This window comes from Procambarus clarkii, chromosome 16 (genome assembly GCF_040958095.1).
Source record: "Procambarus clarkii isolate CNS0578487 chromosome 16, FALCON_Pclarkii_2.0, whole genome shotgun sequence".
Classification (NCBI taxonomy): domain Eukaryota; kingdom Metazoa; phylum Arthropoda; class Malacostraca; order Decapoda; family Cambaridae; genus Procambarus; species Procambarus clarkii.
The window spans coordinates 35,407,229-35,426,662 of NC_091165.1; the positions used below are offsets into that span (position 1 = coordinate 35,407,229).

Below are 19,434 nucleotides of genomic sequence, written 5' to 3' on the forward strand. Positions count from 1 at the left end.
TCTTAAGGGAAATTAAGGTCTATCAACCTCTTAAGGGAAATTAAGGTCTATCAACCTCTTAAGGGAAATTAAGGGCTATCAACCTCTTAAGGGAAATTAAGGTCTATCAACCTCTTAAGGGAAATTAAGGTCTATCAACCTCTTAAGGGAAATTAAGGTCTATCAACCTCTTAAGGGAAATTAAGGTCTATCAACCTCTTAAGGGAAATTAAGGGCTATCAACTTTTAGAAAGAATTTAATGTCTAAAAACCTTGTTGGGAAAATTGATTCGTGGGATTTATTGATTTATTTACATTTTTTTATTTATCTTAATTTATATATTACTTTATTTCTTATGTTAATTTATTTATTTCGATAGCGGACAGTATGATGTTTAAAGTTGACTGTATGAGTTTATTCCCACAAATAGTTTACTACACAAGCTGGAGTGTTTATTATTTATATTATAGTCTATCAGTCATGGTAGACATTCACTACAATATTAAGACTACATAGAGTAGTAAATAAAATGAGGAAGCTTTATCTGTATGGTAGTTTTTTGGCCTGGACAACCTAGATATGAACACGGATCATCACAGAAAAATACAAATCATCACAGACAAATTTCATAGTAGGTGATGCTAGTATGATCACATGGTACGTGTTGTACCAGGCAATTCTTCAACCTGTACCAGGTTTTTGGTCCCGTAACACTGTGTCTGGAGGGAAACTTGTGGAGCGTCAAGTGAGCTCCGTGCGAACCTTGATGTTTACCTTAAATTAATGGTTGCTGCCTGCTCCTCGGCTCAGGGAGACGCCTCTCTCGCCGTTTCCTAAACTGTTTTTTCGTTGACAATGGGAGGTAGACTTTAGTTTGTAAGTAATAATATTAGATCCAGTCTAATATACTTTTTTATTGATTCAAATGCTAGACTGGTGCTTTAAGCGGAATTGACAATATTATTAGCTGGTGAATTTAATGGCTACATAGTGATGATTCCCCATTTTCTTCCGTGGGAAAATTCCATTGAACTCTAGTTTTCTTTGAGTTAATTTATTAGTAGTAAATTAGCAGTAATATTATCAGCTATTGTATTAAATGTTAGTAAATGGTGTCGGTTTTTCCGACAAAAGGGCACAAACTTATCTTACTAACCAACCAGCCAGTATACTGTAACCCTCAACACAGTTCAGGACAGAAGTAAACTCAGTGCATATACTCCGAGATGAGAATACACTGAGTGTCCATCCATTGATCTATAAGTGTACGTATATATATATATATATATATATATATATATATATATATATATATATATATATATATATATATATATATATATATATATATATATATATATATATATATATATATATATATATATATATGCAATTGACGATCACAAAACACTGATCATTTTATGCGGAAAATCCACAGAGAAATATGAAATGAGGTGAACGTTTCGGTTTTGTTAAAGCCTTTGTCAACACCAGACTGACTGAGTCAGTCTGGTGTTGACAAAGGCTTTAACAAAGCCGAAACGTTCACCTCATTTCATATTTCTCTGTGGATTTTCCGCATATATATATATATATATATATATATATATATATATATATATATATATATATATATATATATATATATATATATATATATATATATATATATATATATATATATATATATATATATATATATATATATATATATATATATATATATATATATATATATATATATATATATATATATATATATATATATATATATATCATCAGGGACAGGGACCTAGAACGTTGTTACAGGTTCGTGCCAATAGGCTCTGAGACTCTGGGCGCCTGGGGTAAATGTGCACTTAAGTTCCTGAAGGAGCTGGGCGAGGAACTCATTGGGAAGACTAGAGACCCAAGAGCGGCCAGTTTTATGTTCCAGCGCCTCAGTGTCGCTGTTCAGAGGGGAAATGCGTGTTGTATCTTGGGTACGCACCCGACCCCCGAGGAACTGGACGAGGTCTTCGAACACTGATTGTTATATTGTTATATAAGTGTGTGTTTTCTGTAAACTGTAACATTGCAATAAAATAAAAAAAACAAAAAAAAAATAATAGGGGTGGTAGGAGAGGAAAAGATTAAAGTATTCAGTGAGAATCCACGAGGTCTTCTCTGAACACTATTTATTTTCTTCTTCGAGGATGTGGGTCCCTTTAATTAAACCAGTTGTGGTACCCCCTATATATATATATATATATATATATATATATATATATATATATATATATATATATATATATATATATATATATATATATATATATATATATATATATATATATATATATATATATATATATATATATATTATTAAATATGACCGAAAAAGTAAGATTAATAATTCTAACACGAATTTTCTCGATCTTTCTTACTTTTCTTTTCACTGTTGATGGTAATTCAAAGATCAATTCTCCAAAATTCATTTTTATTTCTAGTATGACGCGACACTTGAGCGCGTTTCGCAAAACTTATTACATTTTCAAAGACTTTAGTTTACACACACATACACAACTTTAACTGAATAGAGCTTAAACATCTTCGAGTTTTTATACCAACATTTGGGTGAAGTGACATGTTACAATAGTTTTGGATGAGGTGAAAATAAACTTTTAACACAAGACAGAACACGAAACAATGAAATACAAACAGGTATTAAAGGTAGGTAACTGCAGAAGGCCTATTTTTATTGGCCCATATTTCTTGATGCTTCTATATTGGAGCGGAGTCTTGAAGTGGGTAGAATATAGTTGTGCATTAATTGGCTGTTGATTGCTGGTGTTGACTTCTTGATGTGTAGTGCCTCGCAGACGTCAAGCCGCTTGCTATCGCTGTATCTATTGATGATTTCTGTGTTGTTTGCTAAGATTTCTCTGGTGATGGTTTAGTTGTGGGAAGAGACTATATGTTCCTTAATGGAGCCCTGTTGCTTATGCATCGTTAAACGCCTGGAAAGAGATGTTGTCTTGCCTATATACTGAGTTTTTTGAGGCTTACAGTCCCCAAGAGGGCATTTGAAGGCATAGACGACGTTGGTCTCTTTTAAAGCGTTCTGCTTTGTGTCTGGAGAGTTTCTCATGAGTAGACTGGCCGTTTTTTTTAGTTTTATAGTAAATTGTCAGTTGTATCTTCTGATTTTTGTCTGTAGGGATAACGTTTCTACTAACAATATCTTTCAGAACCCTTTCCTTCGTTTTATGTGCTGTGGAAAAGAAGTTCCTGTAAAATAGTCTAATAGGGGGTATAGGTGTTGTGTTAGTTGTCTCTTCAGAGGTTGCATGGCGTTTCACTTTCCTTCATATGATGTCTTTCACGAAACCATTGGAGAAGCCGTTGTTGACTAGGACCTGCCTTACCCTACAGAGTTCTTCGTCGACTTGCTTCCATTCTGAGCTGTGGCTGAGAGCACGGTCGACATAAGCGTTAACAACACTCCTCTTGTACCTGTCCGGGCAGTCACTGTTGGCATTCAGGCACATTCCTATGTTTGTTTCCTTAGTGTAGACTGCAGTGTGGAAAACTCCGCTCCTTGCCATGACTGCTACATCTAGAAAGGGCAGCTTCCCATCCTTCTCCATCTCGTAAGTGAAACGCAACACAGAATTCTGCTCAAATGCCTCCTTCAGCTCCTGCAGATGTCTGACATCAGGTACCTGTGTAAAAATGTCGTCAACATACCTGCAGAATATGGCCGGTTTCAAGTTCATGTCGACTAAGACTTTTTGCTCGATGGTACCCATGTAGAAGTTTGCAAACAGGACACCTAGGGGAGAACCCATGGCGACCCCATCTACTTGCTTATACATGTGTCCATCCGGGCTCAAGAACGGTGCCTCTTTAGTACAAGCTTGGAGTAGTTTCCTTAAAATGTTTTCTGGTATGTCAAGAGGAGTACAGGCCGGATCACGATACACTCTGTCGGCTATCATCCCGATTATTTCATCCACAGGTACGTTTCATCCCGATGAAATATTCTATATTCTAGCCACTTCAAGACTCCGCTCCAATATAGAAGCATCAAGAAATATGGGCCAATAAAAATAGGCCTTCTGCAGTTACCTACCTTTAATACCTATTGTTTCGTGTCCTGTCTTGTGTTAAAAGTTTATTTTCACCTCATCCAAAACTATTGTAACATGTCACTTCACCCAAATGTAGGTATAAAAACTTGAAAGATGTTTAAGCTCTATTCAGTTAATTTAAATTAAAATTGTGAGTGTGTGTGTAAACTAAAGTCTTTGAAAATGTAATAAGTTTTACGAAACGCGCTCAAGTGTCGCGTCAGACTAGAAATAAAAATGAATTTTGGAGAATTGACTTTTGAATTACCATCAACAGTGAAAAGAAACGTAAGAAAGATCGAAAAAATTCGTGTTAGAATTATTAATCTTACTTTTTCGGTCATATTTAATAATATATGTCTACATGAAAGACTGCTACCAAAATATACTAATATATATATATATATATATATATATATATATATATATATATATATATATATATATATATATATATATATATATATATATATTAGTATATTTTGGTAGTAGTCTTTCCTGTAGACATATATTATTAAATATGACCGAAAAAGTAAGATTAATAATTCTAACACGAATTTTCTCAATCTTTCGTACATTACGCTTCACTGTTGGAGGTAAATCAAAAATCAATTCTCCAAAATTCATTTTTATTTCTAGTCTGACGCGACACGGGCGCGTTTCGTAAAACTTATTACATTTTCAAAGACTTTAGTTCACAAATACACAACTGAATAGAACTTACGTATCTCCGATTTTATATCTACATTTGAGTGAGGTGGAAGGGGTGATGTGGCATTAACACAAGACAGAACAAAATGTGGTATTAATAGGGTATTAATTTCATCAACACAAGACAGAACAAGAGTATTAATAGGGTATTAATTTCATCAACACAAGACAGAACACGAAACAATGGATATTGAATAGAAGTGTTTGTAGAAAGCCTATTGGTCCATATTTCTTGATGCTTCTATATTGGAGCGGAGTCTTGAGGTGGGTAGAATATAGTTGTGCAATAATTGGCTGTTGATTGCTGGTGTTGACTTCTTGATGTGTTGTGCCTCGCAAACGTCAAGCCGCCTGCTATCGCTGTATCTATCGATGATTTCTGTGTTGTTTACTAGGATTTCTCTGGCGATGGTTTGGTTGTGGGAAGAGATTATATGTTCCTTAATGGAGCCCTGTTGCTTATGCATCGTTAAACGCCTAGAAAGAGATGTTGTTGTCTTGCCTATATACTGGGTTTTTTGGAGCTTACAGTCCCCAAGTGGGCATTTGAAGGCATAGACGACGTTAGTCTCTTTTAAAGCGTTCTGTTTTGTGTCTGGATGGTTTCTCATGAGTAGGCTGGCCGTTTTTCTGGTTTTATAGTAAATCGTCAGTTGTATCCTCTGATTTTTGTCTGTAGGGATAACGTTTCTATTAACAATATCTTTCAGGACCCTTTCCTCCGTTTTATGAGCTGTGGAAAAGAAGTTCCTGTAAAATAGTCTAATAGGGGGTATAGGTGTTGTGTTAGTTGTCTCTTCAGAGGTTGCATGGCTTTTCACTTTCCTTCTTATGATGTCTTCGACGAAACCATTGGAGAAGCCGTTATTGACTAGGACCTGCCTTACCCTACATAGTTCTTCGTCGACTTGCTTCCATTCTGAGCTGTGGCTGAGAGCACGGTCGACATATGCGTTAGCAACACTCCTCTTGTACCTGTCTGGGCAGTCGCTGTTGGCATTTAGGCACATTCCTATGTTTGTTTCCTTAGTGTAGACTGCAGTGTGGAAACCTCCGCCCTTTTCCATGACTGTTACATCTAGAAAGGGCAGCTTCCCATCCTTTTCCATCTCGTAAGTGAAACGCAGCACGGAACTCTGCTCAAATGCCTCCTTCAGCTCCTGCAGATGTCTGACATCAGGTACCTGTGTAAAAATGTCGTCAACATACCTGCAGTATATGGCCGGTTTCAAGTTCATGTCGACTAAGACTTTTTGCTCGATGGTACCCATGTAGAAGTTTGCAAACAGGACACCTAGGGGAGAACCCATGGCGACCCCATCTACTTGCTTATACATGTGCCCATCCGGGCTCAAGAAGGGTGCCTCTTTAGTACAAGCTTGGAGTAGTTTCCTCAGAATATTTTCTGGTATGTCAAGAGGAGTACAGGCTGGATCACGATACACTCTGTCGGCTATCATTCCGATTGTCTCGTCCACAGGTACGTTGGTAAATAGCGATTCTACGTCCAACGAGGCTCTTATCCCTGTGGCCCGTGAGCCCCGCAGTAAGTCAACAAATTCCTTTGGATACTTCAGGCTGACAACTTGCACAACTATATTCTACAACTATTTATTGCACAACTATATTCTACCCACCTCAAGACTCCGCTCCAATATAGAAGCATCAAGAAATATGGACCAATAGGCTTTCTACAAACACTTCTATTCAATACCCATTGTTTCGTGTTCTGTCTTGTGTTGATGAAATTAATACCCTATTAATACCACATTTTGTTCTGTCTTGTGTTAATGCCACATCACCCCTTCCACCTCACTTAAATGTAGATATAAAATCGGAGATACGTAAGTTCTATTCAGTTGTGTATTTGTGAACTAAAGTCTTTGAAAATGTAATAAGTTTTACGAAACGCGCCCGTGTCGCGTCAGACTAGAAATAAAAATGAATTTTGGAGAATTGATTTTTGATTTACCTCCAACAGTGAAGCGTAATGTACGAAAGATTGAGAAAATTCGTGTTAGAATTATTAATCTTACTTTTTCGGTCATATTTAATAATATATGTCTACAGGAAAGACTGCTACCAAAATATACTAATATATATATATATATATATATATATATATATATATATATATATATATATATATATATATATATATATATATATATATATATATATATATATATATATATATATATATATATATATATATATATATATATATATATATATATATATATATATATATATATATATATATATAGGCCCGCCTCAGAGCAGTGCGTGCCCCCCATGCAGGAGACTTCCTCCTGGCAGTACCCATGTCAGCAATGGGCATGCGCCTAGATCCAGAATCCCTTCGTGTAGCAGTGGCCCTCCGCCTTGGTGCCCCAATTCACACTGAATACAAGTGTATTTGCAATTTGCAACAGGGTGGAAGCAGACCAATACGGACTGCATGGGTTGCATTGCGGAAGCACAAACGGCTGGCATGCAAGACACAACGAGGTGAATGACATCATCAAGAGAAGCCCCGTCTCAGCTAGGTGCCCAGCGGAGAGAGAACCTCGCATCCTAGGGGTCCAAAACCCGGATTTCCCAGCACTTCGCCCTGATGGCATCACCATATACTCATGGAAGAAGGGTAGACAGTTGGTGTGGGACTACACATGTGTATCCACCCTGGCTGACACCTATGTACACTTCGGAGCTGATCAAGCAGGTGGGGCGGCCAACCACAGGGAAACAGCAATATATCACTCAAGTACAGGCGACTGGAAGGTCAATACCTCTTTGTTCCCATAGCGTCTGAGACGCATGGCCCCTGGGGCAAGAGTGCCTTGGGATTTCTCAAGGAATTGGGTTCCAAGCTCATTGAGGTCACCAGAGACCCAAGGGCTTCCAGTTTTTTGTTTCAGCGTCTCAGTGTGGCGATCCAGAGGGGAAATGCTTGCTGCGTCCTCGGTTCCTGTCCAGAAGCGGAGGAGCTTCAAGAGATCCATAACCTTTAGGCATTTGTCTTGTATGTTTTGTAACCTTTAAATACACAATAAAGGAAAAAAAAAAAAAAAAAAAAAAAAGGAAGGGGGTGGTAGGAGAAAAGCACACAGAAACTGTATTGGAGGGGATCCACATTCCCTCCAATGCGTTATGTGTGGTTTCCTCCGAGGCTATGGGTCCCCCTTCTTCCAGCCAGAGGTGGTACTCAGAATTCTCCAATTTATACAATTTAAATATATATATATATATATATATATATATATATATATATATATATATATATATATATGTCGTACCTAATAGCCAGAACGCACTTCTCAGCCTACTATTCAAGGCCCGATTTGCCTAATAAGCCAAGTTTTCACGAATTAATGTTTTTTCGTCTACCTAACCTACCTAACCTAACCTAACCTAGCTTTTTTTGGCTACCTAACCTAACCTTACCGATAAATATAGGTTAGGTTAGGTTAGGTAGGGTTGGTTAGGTTCGGTCATATATCTACGTTAATTTTAACTCCAATAAAAAAAAATTGACCTAATACATAGAGAAAAGGGTTGCTTTATCATTTCATAAGAAAAAAAATATAGTAAATATATTAATTCGTGAAAACTTGGCTTATTAGGCAAATCGGGCCTTGAATAGTAGGCTGAGAAGTGAGTTCTGGCTACTAGGTACGACATATATATATATATATATATATATATATATATATGTCGTACCTAGTAGCCAGAACTCACTTCTCGGCCTACTATGCAAGGACCGATTTGCCTAATAAGCCAAGTTTTCATGAATTAATACTTTTTCGACTACGTAACCTACCTAACCAAACTTTTTCGATTACCTAACCTAACCTATAGAGATAGGTTAGGTTAGGTTAGGTAGGGTTGGTTTGGTTCGGTCATATATCTACGTTAATTTTAACTTCAATAAAAAAAAAATTGACCTCATACATAATGAAATGGGTAGCTTTATCATTTCATAAGAAAAAAATTAGAGAAAATATAATAATTCAGGAAAACTTGGCTTATTAGGCAAATTGGGCCTTGCATAGTAGGCCAAAAAGTGCGTTCTGGCTACTAGGTACGACATATATATATATATATATATATATATATATTATATATATATATATATATATATATATATATATATATATATATATATATATATATATATATATATATATATATATATATATATATATATATATATATTATTAAATATGACCGAAAAAGTAAGATTAATAATTCTAACACGAATTTTCTCAATCTTTCGTACATTACGCTTCACTGTTGGAGGTAAATCAAAAATCAATTCTCCAAAATTCATTTTTATTTCTAGTCTGACGCGACACGGGCGCGTTTCGTAAAACTTATTACATTTTCAAAGACTTTAGTTCACAAATACACAACTGAATAGAACTTACGTATCTCCGATTTTATATCTACATTTGAGTGAGGTGGAAGGGGTGATGTGGCATTAACACAAGACAGAACAAAATGTGGTATTAATAGGGTATTAATTTCATCAACACAAGACAGAACAAGAGTATTAATAGGGTATTAATTTCATCAACACAAGACAGAACACGAAGCAATGGATATTGAATAGAAGTGTTTGTAGAAAGCCTATTGGTCCATATTTCTTGATGCTTCTATATTGGAGCGGAGTCTTGAGGTGGGTAGAATATAGTTGTGCAATAATTGGCTGTTGATTGCTGGTGTTGACTTCTTGATGTGTAGTGCCTCGCAAACGTCAAGCCGCCTGCTATCGCTGTATCTATCGATGATTTCTGTGTTGTTTACTAGGATTTCTCTGGCGATGGTTTGGTTGTGGGAAGAGATTATATGTTCCTTAATGGAGCCCTGTTGCTTATGCATCGTTAAACGCCTAGAAAGAGATGTTGTTGTCTTGCCTATATACTGGGTTTTTTGGAGCTTACAGTCCCCAAGTGGGCATTTGAAGGCATAGACGACGTTAGTCTCTTTTAAAGCGTTCTGTTTTGTGTCTGGAGAGTTTCTCATGAGTAGGCTGGCCGTTTTTCTGGTTTTATAGTAAATCGTCAGTTGTATCCTCTGATTTTTGTCTGTAGGGATAACGTTTCTATTAACAATATCTTTCAGGACCCTTTCCTCCGTTTTATGAGCTGTGGAAAAGAAGTTCCTGTAAAATAGTCTAATAGGGGGTATAGGTGTTGTGTTAGTTGTCTCTTCAGAGGTTGCATGGCTTTTCACTTTCCTTCTTATGATGTCTTCGACGAAACCATTGGAGAAGCCGTTATTGACTAGGACCTGCCTTACCCTACAGAGTTCTTCGTCGACTTGCTTCCATTCTGAGCTGTGGCTGAGAGCACGGTCGACATATGCGTTAACAACACTCCTCTTGTACCTGTCTGGGCAGTCGCTGTTGGCATTTAGGCACATTCCTATGTTTGTTTCCTTAGTGTAGACTGCAGTGTGGAAACCTCCGCCCTTTTCCATGACTGTTACATCTAGAAAGGGCAGCTTCCCATCCTTTTCCATCTCGTAAGTGAAACGCAGCATGGAACTCTGCTCAAATGCCTCCTTCAGCTCCTGCAGATGTCTGACATCAGGTACCTGTGTAAAAATGTCTTCAACATACCTGCAGTATATGGCCGGTTTCAAGTTCATGTCGACTAAGACTTTTTGCTCGATGGTACCCATGTAGAAGTTTGCAAACAGGACACCTAGGGGAGAACCCATGGCGACCCCATCTACTTGCTTATACATTTGCCCATCCGGGCTCAAGAAGGGTGCCTCTTTAGTACAAGCTTGGAGTAGTTTCCTCAGAATATTTTCTGGTATGTCAAGAGGAGTACAGGCTGGATCACGATACACTCTGTCGGCTATCATTCCGATTGTCTTGTCCACAGGTACGTTGTTAAACAGCGATTCTACGTCCAACGAGGCTCTTATCCCTGTGGCCCGTGTGCCCCGCAGTAAGTCAACAAATTCCTTTGGAGACTTCAGGCTGAAGGCGCAAGGAACATAAGGAGTCAGCAGGCCGTTGAGTCGCTTCGCCAGTAAATATGTCTCGAGGTCGAATATGTCGTCCAACAGAATTTCCAACTCTACTTTCCGGGCCATCTCACTCGGTCTGGACATAACATGACAGTTTATGCCCATATTTAGGAGAGTGACTTGGTCCTCAGTGAGGTTAATTCCTGCAAGGTTCAGGAAGCCATCTCTTGGTCGTGGAATTGCCATAGGTCCTCCATATAATGTTGTTAGTTTCTTGATAATCCTTGTTTCAGTGCTGAGGTGATGTTGGTCTGTGAGGATGTCGAGGTGTTGTTCAATGCGGAACATGAAGTAGAAGACATCAAGACAGTTGTTCAAGTTGACATCAAGAAGTCAACACCAGCAATCAACAGCCAATTATTGCACAACTATATTCTACCCACCTCAAGACTCCGCTCCAATATAGAAGCATCAAGAAATATGGACCAATAGGCTTTCTACAAACACTTCTATTCAATATCCATTGCTTCGTGTTCTGTCTTGTGTTGATGAAATTAATACCCTATTAATACTCTTGTTCTGTCCTGTGTTGATGAAATTAATACCCTATTAATACCACATTTTGTTCTGTCTTGTGTTAATGCCACATCACCCCTTCCACCTCACTCAAATGTAGATATAAAATCGGAGATACGTAAGTTCTATTCAGTTGTGTATTTGTGAACTAAAGTCTTTGAAAATGTAATAAGTTTTACGAAACGCGCCCGTGTCGCGTCAGACTAGAAATAAAAATGAATTTTGGAGAATTGATTTTTGATTTACCTCCAACAGTGAAGCGTAATGTACGAAAGATTGAGAAAATTCGTGTTAGAATTATTAATCTTACTTTTTCGGTCATATTTAATAATATATGTCTACAGGAAAGACTGCTACCAAAATATACTAATATATATATATATATATATATATATATATATATATATATATATATATATATATATATATATATATATATATATATATATATATATATATATATATATATATATATATATATACATATATATATATATCCCAATCTTAACCTACCAGAATATATTATAATTTTGCTTTATTCACTCAAGAACTTGTCTCAGATTTCAGAGAAATAGGACATCATGCAACTTAAACAAGAAAAAGCTGTTGGCAGAAGTTAAATGTTAAAAAACTTGCAAGTCTTCAATCCAAATCAAAGCTGTGTAATAATATGAGAAATTTGCATTAACTTTATAAAACAGATATTGAAAAGAGCACGTGAGCATTGCCTTCTGGAAACATTCACTCTGATGAATGTAAATCTAATACAGGATACGTGACAAATTAAAATATTAAACGTTCCATTGTGAACAAAAATGTAAAACTCAAATTGTAAGGAGAATTCCATCTTCAGTAAATATTTGTATTGACTGTGGAATGAAATGAACGTTTCATTGCGGAAATAAACGTTAAAGAGTGAAAACGTTCCACCAATACGTGAGAAATCTTGCCATCTTAAATAAGTACTTTATTAGGAGGAAATAAAACTGAAGGAAAGTGAGTAAAAGTTCATTATAAACATAATATATACATAACAAGAAGGTGAGTGAAGATGGAGTTCTCGAAGTCGAGGAGCACGACAGTGTTGCTGAAAGTTATGTGTTCGTTGTTGATCGTCATGTTCATCTACGCCTGCTACCATATGGTGAGTATGTTTATGTTCTCATGTTCACTGCTGCCTCATGGTGAGTGTGTTATGTCCTCATGTTCACTGCTGCCTCATGGTGAGTATGTTTATGTTCTCATGTTCACTGCTGCCTCATGGTGAGTATGTTTATGTTCTCATGTTCACTGCTGCCTCATGGTGAGTGTGTTTATGTCCTCATGTTCACTGCTGCCTCATGGTGAGTGTGTTTGTGTCCTCATGTTCACTGCTGCCTCATGGTGAGTATGTTTATGTTCTCATGTTCACTGCTGCCTCATGGTGAGTATGTTTGTGTCCTCATGTTCACTGCTGCCTCATGGTGAGTATGTTTATGTTCTCATGTTCACTGCTGCCTCATGGTGAGTATGTTTATGTTCTCATGTTCACTGCTGCCTCATGGTGAGTGTGTTTGTGTCCTCATGTTCACTGCTGCCTCATGGTGAGTGTACTCACCTATTTGCACTTACATATTTGTGCTTGCGGGGGTTGAGCTCTGGCTCTTTGGTCCCACCTCTCAACTGTCAATCAACTGGTGTACAGGTTACTGAGCCTACTGGGCTCTATCATATCTACATTTGAAACTGTATGGAGTCAGCCTCCACCACATCACTTCCTAGTGCATTCCATTTACTAACTACTCTGACACTGAAAAAGTTCCTTCTAACGTCTCTGTGGCTCATGTGGGTACTCAGTTTCCACCTGTGTCCCCTTGTTCGCGTCCCACCAGTGTTGAATAATTTATCCTTGTTTACCCGGTCGATTCCTCTGAGGATTTTGTAGGTTGTGATCATGTCTCCCCTTACTCTTCTGTCTTCCAGTGTCGTAAGGTGCATTTCCCGCAGCCTTTCCTCGTAACTCATGCCTCTTAGTTCTGGGACTAGTCTAGTGGCATACCTTTGGATTTTTTCCAGCTTCGTCTTGTGCTTGACAAGGTACGGGCTCCATGCTGGGGCCGCATACTCCAGGATTGGTCTTACATATGTGGTGTACAAGATTCTGAATGATTCCTTACACAGGTTCCTGAACGCTGTTCTGATGTTAGCCAGCCTCGCATATGCCGCAGACGTTATTCTTTTTATGTGGGCTTCAGGAGACAGGTTTGGTGTGATTTCAACTCCTAGATCTTTCTCTCTGTCCGTTTCATTAAGTACTTCATCTCCTATTCTGTATCCTGTGTCTGGCCTCCTGTTTCCACTGCCTAGTTTCATTACTTTGCATTTACTTGGGTTGAACTTAAACAGCCATTTGTTGGACCATTCACTCAGTCTGTCTAGGTTATCTTGTAGCCTCCTACTATCGTCCTCAGTTTCAATCCTCCTCATAATTTTTGCATCATCGGCAAACATTGAGAGAAACGATTCTATACCCTCTGGAGATCATTTACATATATCAGAAACAGAATAGGTCCAAGGACTGACCCCTGCGGGACTACACTCGTAACGTCTCACCAATCTGAGACCTCACCCCTCACACTGACTCGTTGTCTCCTGTTGCTTAGGTACTCCTGTATCCAACGGAGTACCTTCCCTTTCACTCCAGCCTGCATCTCCAGCTTTTTCACTAGCCTCTTGTGTGGCACTGTATCAAAGGCTTCCTGACAATCCAAAAATATGCAGTCTGCCCACCCTTCTTTTTCTTGCCTTATTTTTGTTGCCTGGTCGTAGAATTCAAGTAACCCTGTGAGGCAGGACCTGCCATCCCTGAATCCATGTTGGTGCTGTGTTACAAACTTCTTTCGCTCCCGGTGCTCACTAGCTTTCTTCGCACAATCTTCTCCATCAGCTTGCATGGTATGCAGGTTAGGGACACTGGCCTGTAATTCAGTGCCTCCTGTCTATCCCCTTTCTTGTATATCGGGACTACGTTAGCTGCTTTCCAAATTTCTGGCAGTTCCCCTGTTGCCAGAAATTTGTTATACACTATGGAGACACAGTTCTTCTGCTCCTTCCTTTAGTATCCAAGGGGAGATTCCATCTGGGCCTATAGCCTTTGTCACATCCAACTCTAATAAACACTTCCTTACTTCCCCGCTGGTAATCTCAAACTCTTCCAGTGGTGCCTGGTTAGTTATTCCCTCTCTTATCTCTGGGATTTCTCCTTGCTCTAAGGTGAAGACCTCTTGGAATTTCTTATTCAGTTCCTCACACATTTTCTTGTCGTTTGTAGTGAATCCTTCTGCCCCTATCCTTAATTTCATAACCTATTCCTTTACTGTTGTTTTTCTCCTGATGTGGCTATGCAGCAATTTAGGCTGAGTCTTTGCCTTGCTTGTGATGTCAATTCGTATTGTCTTTCTGCCTCTCTTCTCATCCTGACATATTCATTCCTGGCATTCTGGTATCTTTCTCTGCTCTCCAGTGTCCTGTTATTCCTATAGTTTCTCCATGCCCTTTTACTTTGCTGCTTAGCTAGCCTACATCTCTGATTAAACTATGGGTTTCTCATCTTCATTTCACTGTTTTCTTTTTGGGCTGGGACAAACTTGTTTGCTGCGTCCTTGCACTTTTGCGTGATGTAATCCATCATATCTTGGGCCGTCTTTTCCCTGAGCTCTGTTTCCCATGCTATATCTGTTAGGAATTTTGTTATCTCCTCATAGTTTCCCTTTCGGTATGCTAACCTTTTGGTTTCGGTATCCCTCCTCGAGTTCAAAAACCCTTCTTCAATCAGGTACTCAAACACCAATACACTGTGGTCGCTCATTCCTACTGGGGCCTCAAAACCGATTTCTCTTATGTCAGAGTCGTTCAGGGTGAAGACCAGGTCGAGTCTCGCTGGTTCGTCATTTCCTCTCATCCTTGTGGGTTCACTGACATGCTGGGTTAAGAAGTTTCTAGTCACCACCTCCAGTTGTTTGGCTCTCCACGTATCCTCGCCTCCATGCGGTTCCTTGTTCTCCCAATCCATCCTTCCGTGATTGAAGTCCCCCATGATGAGCAGGTGGGATCTATTTCTACAGGCAGCAGAGGCTGCCCTCTCAATTATAGTGTTAACTGCCATGTTGTTGTTTTCGTACTCTTGACTGGGTCTTCTGTCATTTGGTGGAGGGTTATATATTACTGCTACTACTATCCTTGGTCCTCCCATTGTCATGGTGCCTGCTATGTAGTCTCTGAAACCCTCACAGCCCGGGATAGCCATCTCCTTAAACCTCCATTCCTTTTTCATGAGTAGGGCCACTCCGCCTCCTCCCCTACCTTCCCTCTCTTTCGTTATTATTGTGTACTCCTGGGGAAACACAGCATTCGTTATGATTCCAGAGAGTTTTGTTTCAGTGAATCCGTTTACATCTGGGTTCACTTCTTGTACTCTTTCCCTTAGTTCACTTGCCTTGCTTGTGATCCCATCTATGTTCGAGTACATTACCCTGAAACTGACTCTCCTGCTTCTCCTCTGGGGGGGACCTGTGGGGTCTGGGGTGAGCGGGCGCTGGGAGGATCTGGTACAGGGAAACTGGTGGAGGAGGAAGGGCTTGGGGGGGTGGGGGGGAGGGGGAGGGAGTGTTAGTATCCTCTTGTTCACTGCTGCCTCATGGTGAGTATGTTTATGTTCTCATGTTCACTGCTGCCTCATGGTGAGTATGTTTATGTTCTCATGTTCACTGCTGCCTCATGGTGAGTATGTTTATGTTCTCATGTTCACTGCTGCCTCATGGTGAGTATGTTTATGTTCTCATGTTCACTGCTGCCTCATGGTGAGTATGTTTATGTTCTCATGTTCACTGCTGCCTCATGGTGAGTATGTTTATGTTCTCATGTTCACTGCTGCCTCATGGTGAGTGAGTTTGTGTTCTCATGTGGTCCTTATCTTCAAGCAGGAGATAGATCACTTTCGTTCAACTCTCGGCTGATAGCTCAACGTCTATTCATTTTGAATTGCTTGAATCAACTGAAATCAAATCAACTCAATTCCCAGTTAGAGAACACCTTCAGTCCTGTCCATTCAAGGACTGTTCTTATGCTGATAATGTTCTTTATGGTATCACTGTGAACCATCTATGCTTCAAAATTCCCATTATATTCTGTTCTTCTGCCATTCTTTATACTGAACATCAGCCTTATTAGTTTCCCATTAAGGGAACCCGTTAAAGGCCTTTGGCGCAAGTCAGGGCTCCTGCGGTACCCGTTAAGGGCTTCCGGTACAAGTCAAGGCCTTTCGGTGCCTGTTAAGGGCTTTGATGCCAGTCAAGGGTTGTATAAAGTCGCACAAACTTTTCTTTATTTAGCATTGCTCAGTCGATCATGATTCTCCATCTCTTAACCTCATCACATTGTATTTGTTGTTGTTTAACCCTTAAAATGCGCAACGTTTTTTTTAAGTACTTCTTTTAATGTGCACATCTTTAAAAGTAGTAAACAATCAATTGGGTAAAATCAAATCACATTATTGCGTTTGGGGAGAAGTGTGAGGGTTTAGTCGGGTTCTCACTTGTTTGACTACCTCTGAAGGGCCTCGAGATCCCCCGTTGCATCTGTTTACAATCCTCGTGTGTTGTCATATCATCGGTTTTGCTTCATGTATGAATATTTATTTGAATGCATCAGCTTCCTCAGGCTATTTATGTATATTATAAATAGTATAGATGCTAGTTCTGACCATAGTGAACCTCATAATAGTATTGGTCCTGGTATTGACCATAGTGGTGCTCAACAATAGTATTGGTGCTGGTACTGATACCACTTGCGACTTCTTTCTATTCTGAGGCCATATTCCTCTCACCATAACCATCCTATCAGAGAGGTACTCTCTGTTCCCACTTACCACCCTCCTGTTTACCTGTGCTTGATGCACAAGCTTGTATAGCAGTCTCTTGTGAAAGCTTTTCTGTGCATGCAAGTGAGAGTGTTTGTATATGAATATGCTTAAGCACTATAGTGTGTGTGTACCATACCAATAATATATATTTGTAATCAACAGAGTGGCAGCGTAACACTCCGTACGTTATTGGTTCAAGACGAAGTTCGACACAGACTTCGTGGACCGATTTCTCCTTATGACCCTCGAGTCCTGGACATATTGCGTCGCGAGCACCTGGTCCCGCCATCTACCAAGCCCTACAACTTGAAAAATACAAATTTTGGTGACGACCCCTTCATTTTAAACAACATAAAGAAGCTATTTGGCGACCAACGTGGGGGATTCTTCGTGGAATCCGGAGCCTATGATGGCGAAATTGGATCGACCACCCTCCGCCTGGAAAGAGAGTTAGGGTGGGCAGGTCTGCTGATCGAGGCTAACCCCGAAAGTTATCAGATGGTGACAACCAAGCACCGCAAGGCTTGGACATCATTCTCTTGCTTGTCGACAGAGAATCACCCGAAGGAGGAGGTGATCGTCTCTCTACGTGAGAAGAATAATGCCGTCGACCGTCGTGTCTCCTCCTACCTCGTCGGCGTCAAGCTTAACACTACCATCTACGATGGTTATATATCATCTTCGAACAAGACGTATTACGCCGTGCAGTGCTTCCCTCTGGCGTCCTACCTGTTGGCCCTCAAGGTGTCCACAGTGGACTTCCTCTCCCTAGACATACAAGGGGCGGAGAAAAGTGTCCTCAAGAATATTCCCTGGGACAGAATCACCATCCGCGCCATGGTGGTCGAGGAAGTCCACTTCAAGGATTTCAATCACCAGTTTGTCGACGACATGAAGAACAGAGGATTCGTCTTGATTGGCAAAAATGGGTTCGACTATTTTTTTGTGAAGGGAGACGACCCGATCATGAAAAAAGTCCAAGCAATGCCCATACCTCCAAAAAATTAAAACTTCAAAGAGTTTGTAATTAATATGTAGAAGCACAAGTGCCCAACCACTTGAACTGGTCGGTATTGTGTAGGCGTTGCATTTTGCTGGTTAAGATTGTTATTTGCTTAGCTCAACGAACTAAAGGGTTCAGTTCCTGAACCGATTATGTGCCTCTGTAATCCTTTACACCGCCCCCCACGGGATGGATATGGGGTGCATAAAAAAGAAAGAAATGGAATTGGCGTTCGATTCCCACATGGTTAAAGTGGTTGGGCACAATTCCTTTCCTCTATCCTATCCCTGATCAACATACGCATATCTTTTCCAAATGCTACATACTCGTACTGACTTAGCAGCTTCTCCTGAGAACTATATCTCACTTTCCCCCAAATCTTAGTCTGTCTCTTATTCCTGTCAAATACTACATAGTCATCATTGCTTAGCACTTTCTTCCAAAAACTAGAGATATACAACCACCCTTGAAATCATAAAATGTATTATCAAACAACACACAATTAAAGAGCTGAGATTCATCAATATTCTAGCAGGATAATCCCATTACAGAAAGTCTTTGATCATCGACATAAAGATGGCACCAAGATTGATAATATAGATTAAGGCACCTAAAGAGAATGGCACCTAATTAACCAGATATTATATATAACATAATAATATTCCTATCTACTAAAGGTGTGAAAATTTATGAAATATTCAACTTAATAAGTGTTAATTTACAATATTTTCTTGTTAGCTGTTCAAACACTGTATTGTATAATTCCTGCAAAAATTAAACTTTTTGATATGTGTCTGACTTTACTTGGTCCCATGTATGTGCATCTGGAGTTGCCGCCCAGCCCATCAACCCCATCGAAGTCTAGGATCATTCCACTAAACCACGTCAATTCAGACGCAGGTCTCCATAGCTTCCTAACCCAAGAGCATTAAGGGAGGAGCAGGTTTATAACCTTTATTTACATGTTTAGGAGGCAGCTCGAGCGGCGTGAGCTACCGCCTTGCACCTTTGTGGAATGCCGAACTCGAGCTGTTTTGGAATAAGTGTCGCATACAATATTACGTATATGTGATTTAAACAGTTTTGGTGTAAGTATTGAATAGGTATTGGGTATAAGTAGTTTATACAGTATTGTGTTTAAGTGTTGTATGCTGTATTGGGTATAACT

At 39.3% G+C, this 19,434-nt stretch overlaps 1 protein-coding gene across 1 annotated transcript; it reads left to right on the forward strand.

Moving 5' to 3' along the window:
* The first annotated feature begins 11,927 nt into the window (after window positions 1-11,927).
* LOC123761759 (protein Star-like) lies at window positions 11,928-19,067 on the forward strand. The gene is made up of 2 exons (XM_045747941.2): window positions 11,928-12,508; window positions 17,426-19,067. The coding sequence occupies exons 1-2, from the start codon at window positions 12,416-12,418 to the stop codon at window positions 18,269-18,271; spliced, it is 939 nt and encodes a 312-aa protein (XP_045603897.2). The 5' UTR covers window positions 11,928-12,415; the 3' UTR covers window positions 18,272-19,067.
* Window positions 19,068-19,434: the final 367 nt, after the last annotated feature.

What these genes read in the sequence shown, in the direction of transcription:
- LOC123761759 (XM_045747941.2), top strand. Translation starts at nt 12,416, where the DNA reads ATGGAGTTCTCGAAGTCGAGGAGCACGACAGTGTTGCTGAAAGTTATG. An exon ending in TCTACGCCTGCTACCATATG is followed by an intron (nt 12,509 to 17,425) that starts GTGAGTATGTTT and finishes TGTAATCAACAG; the next exon opens with AGTGGCAGCGTAACACTCCG.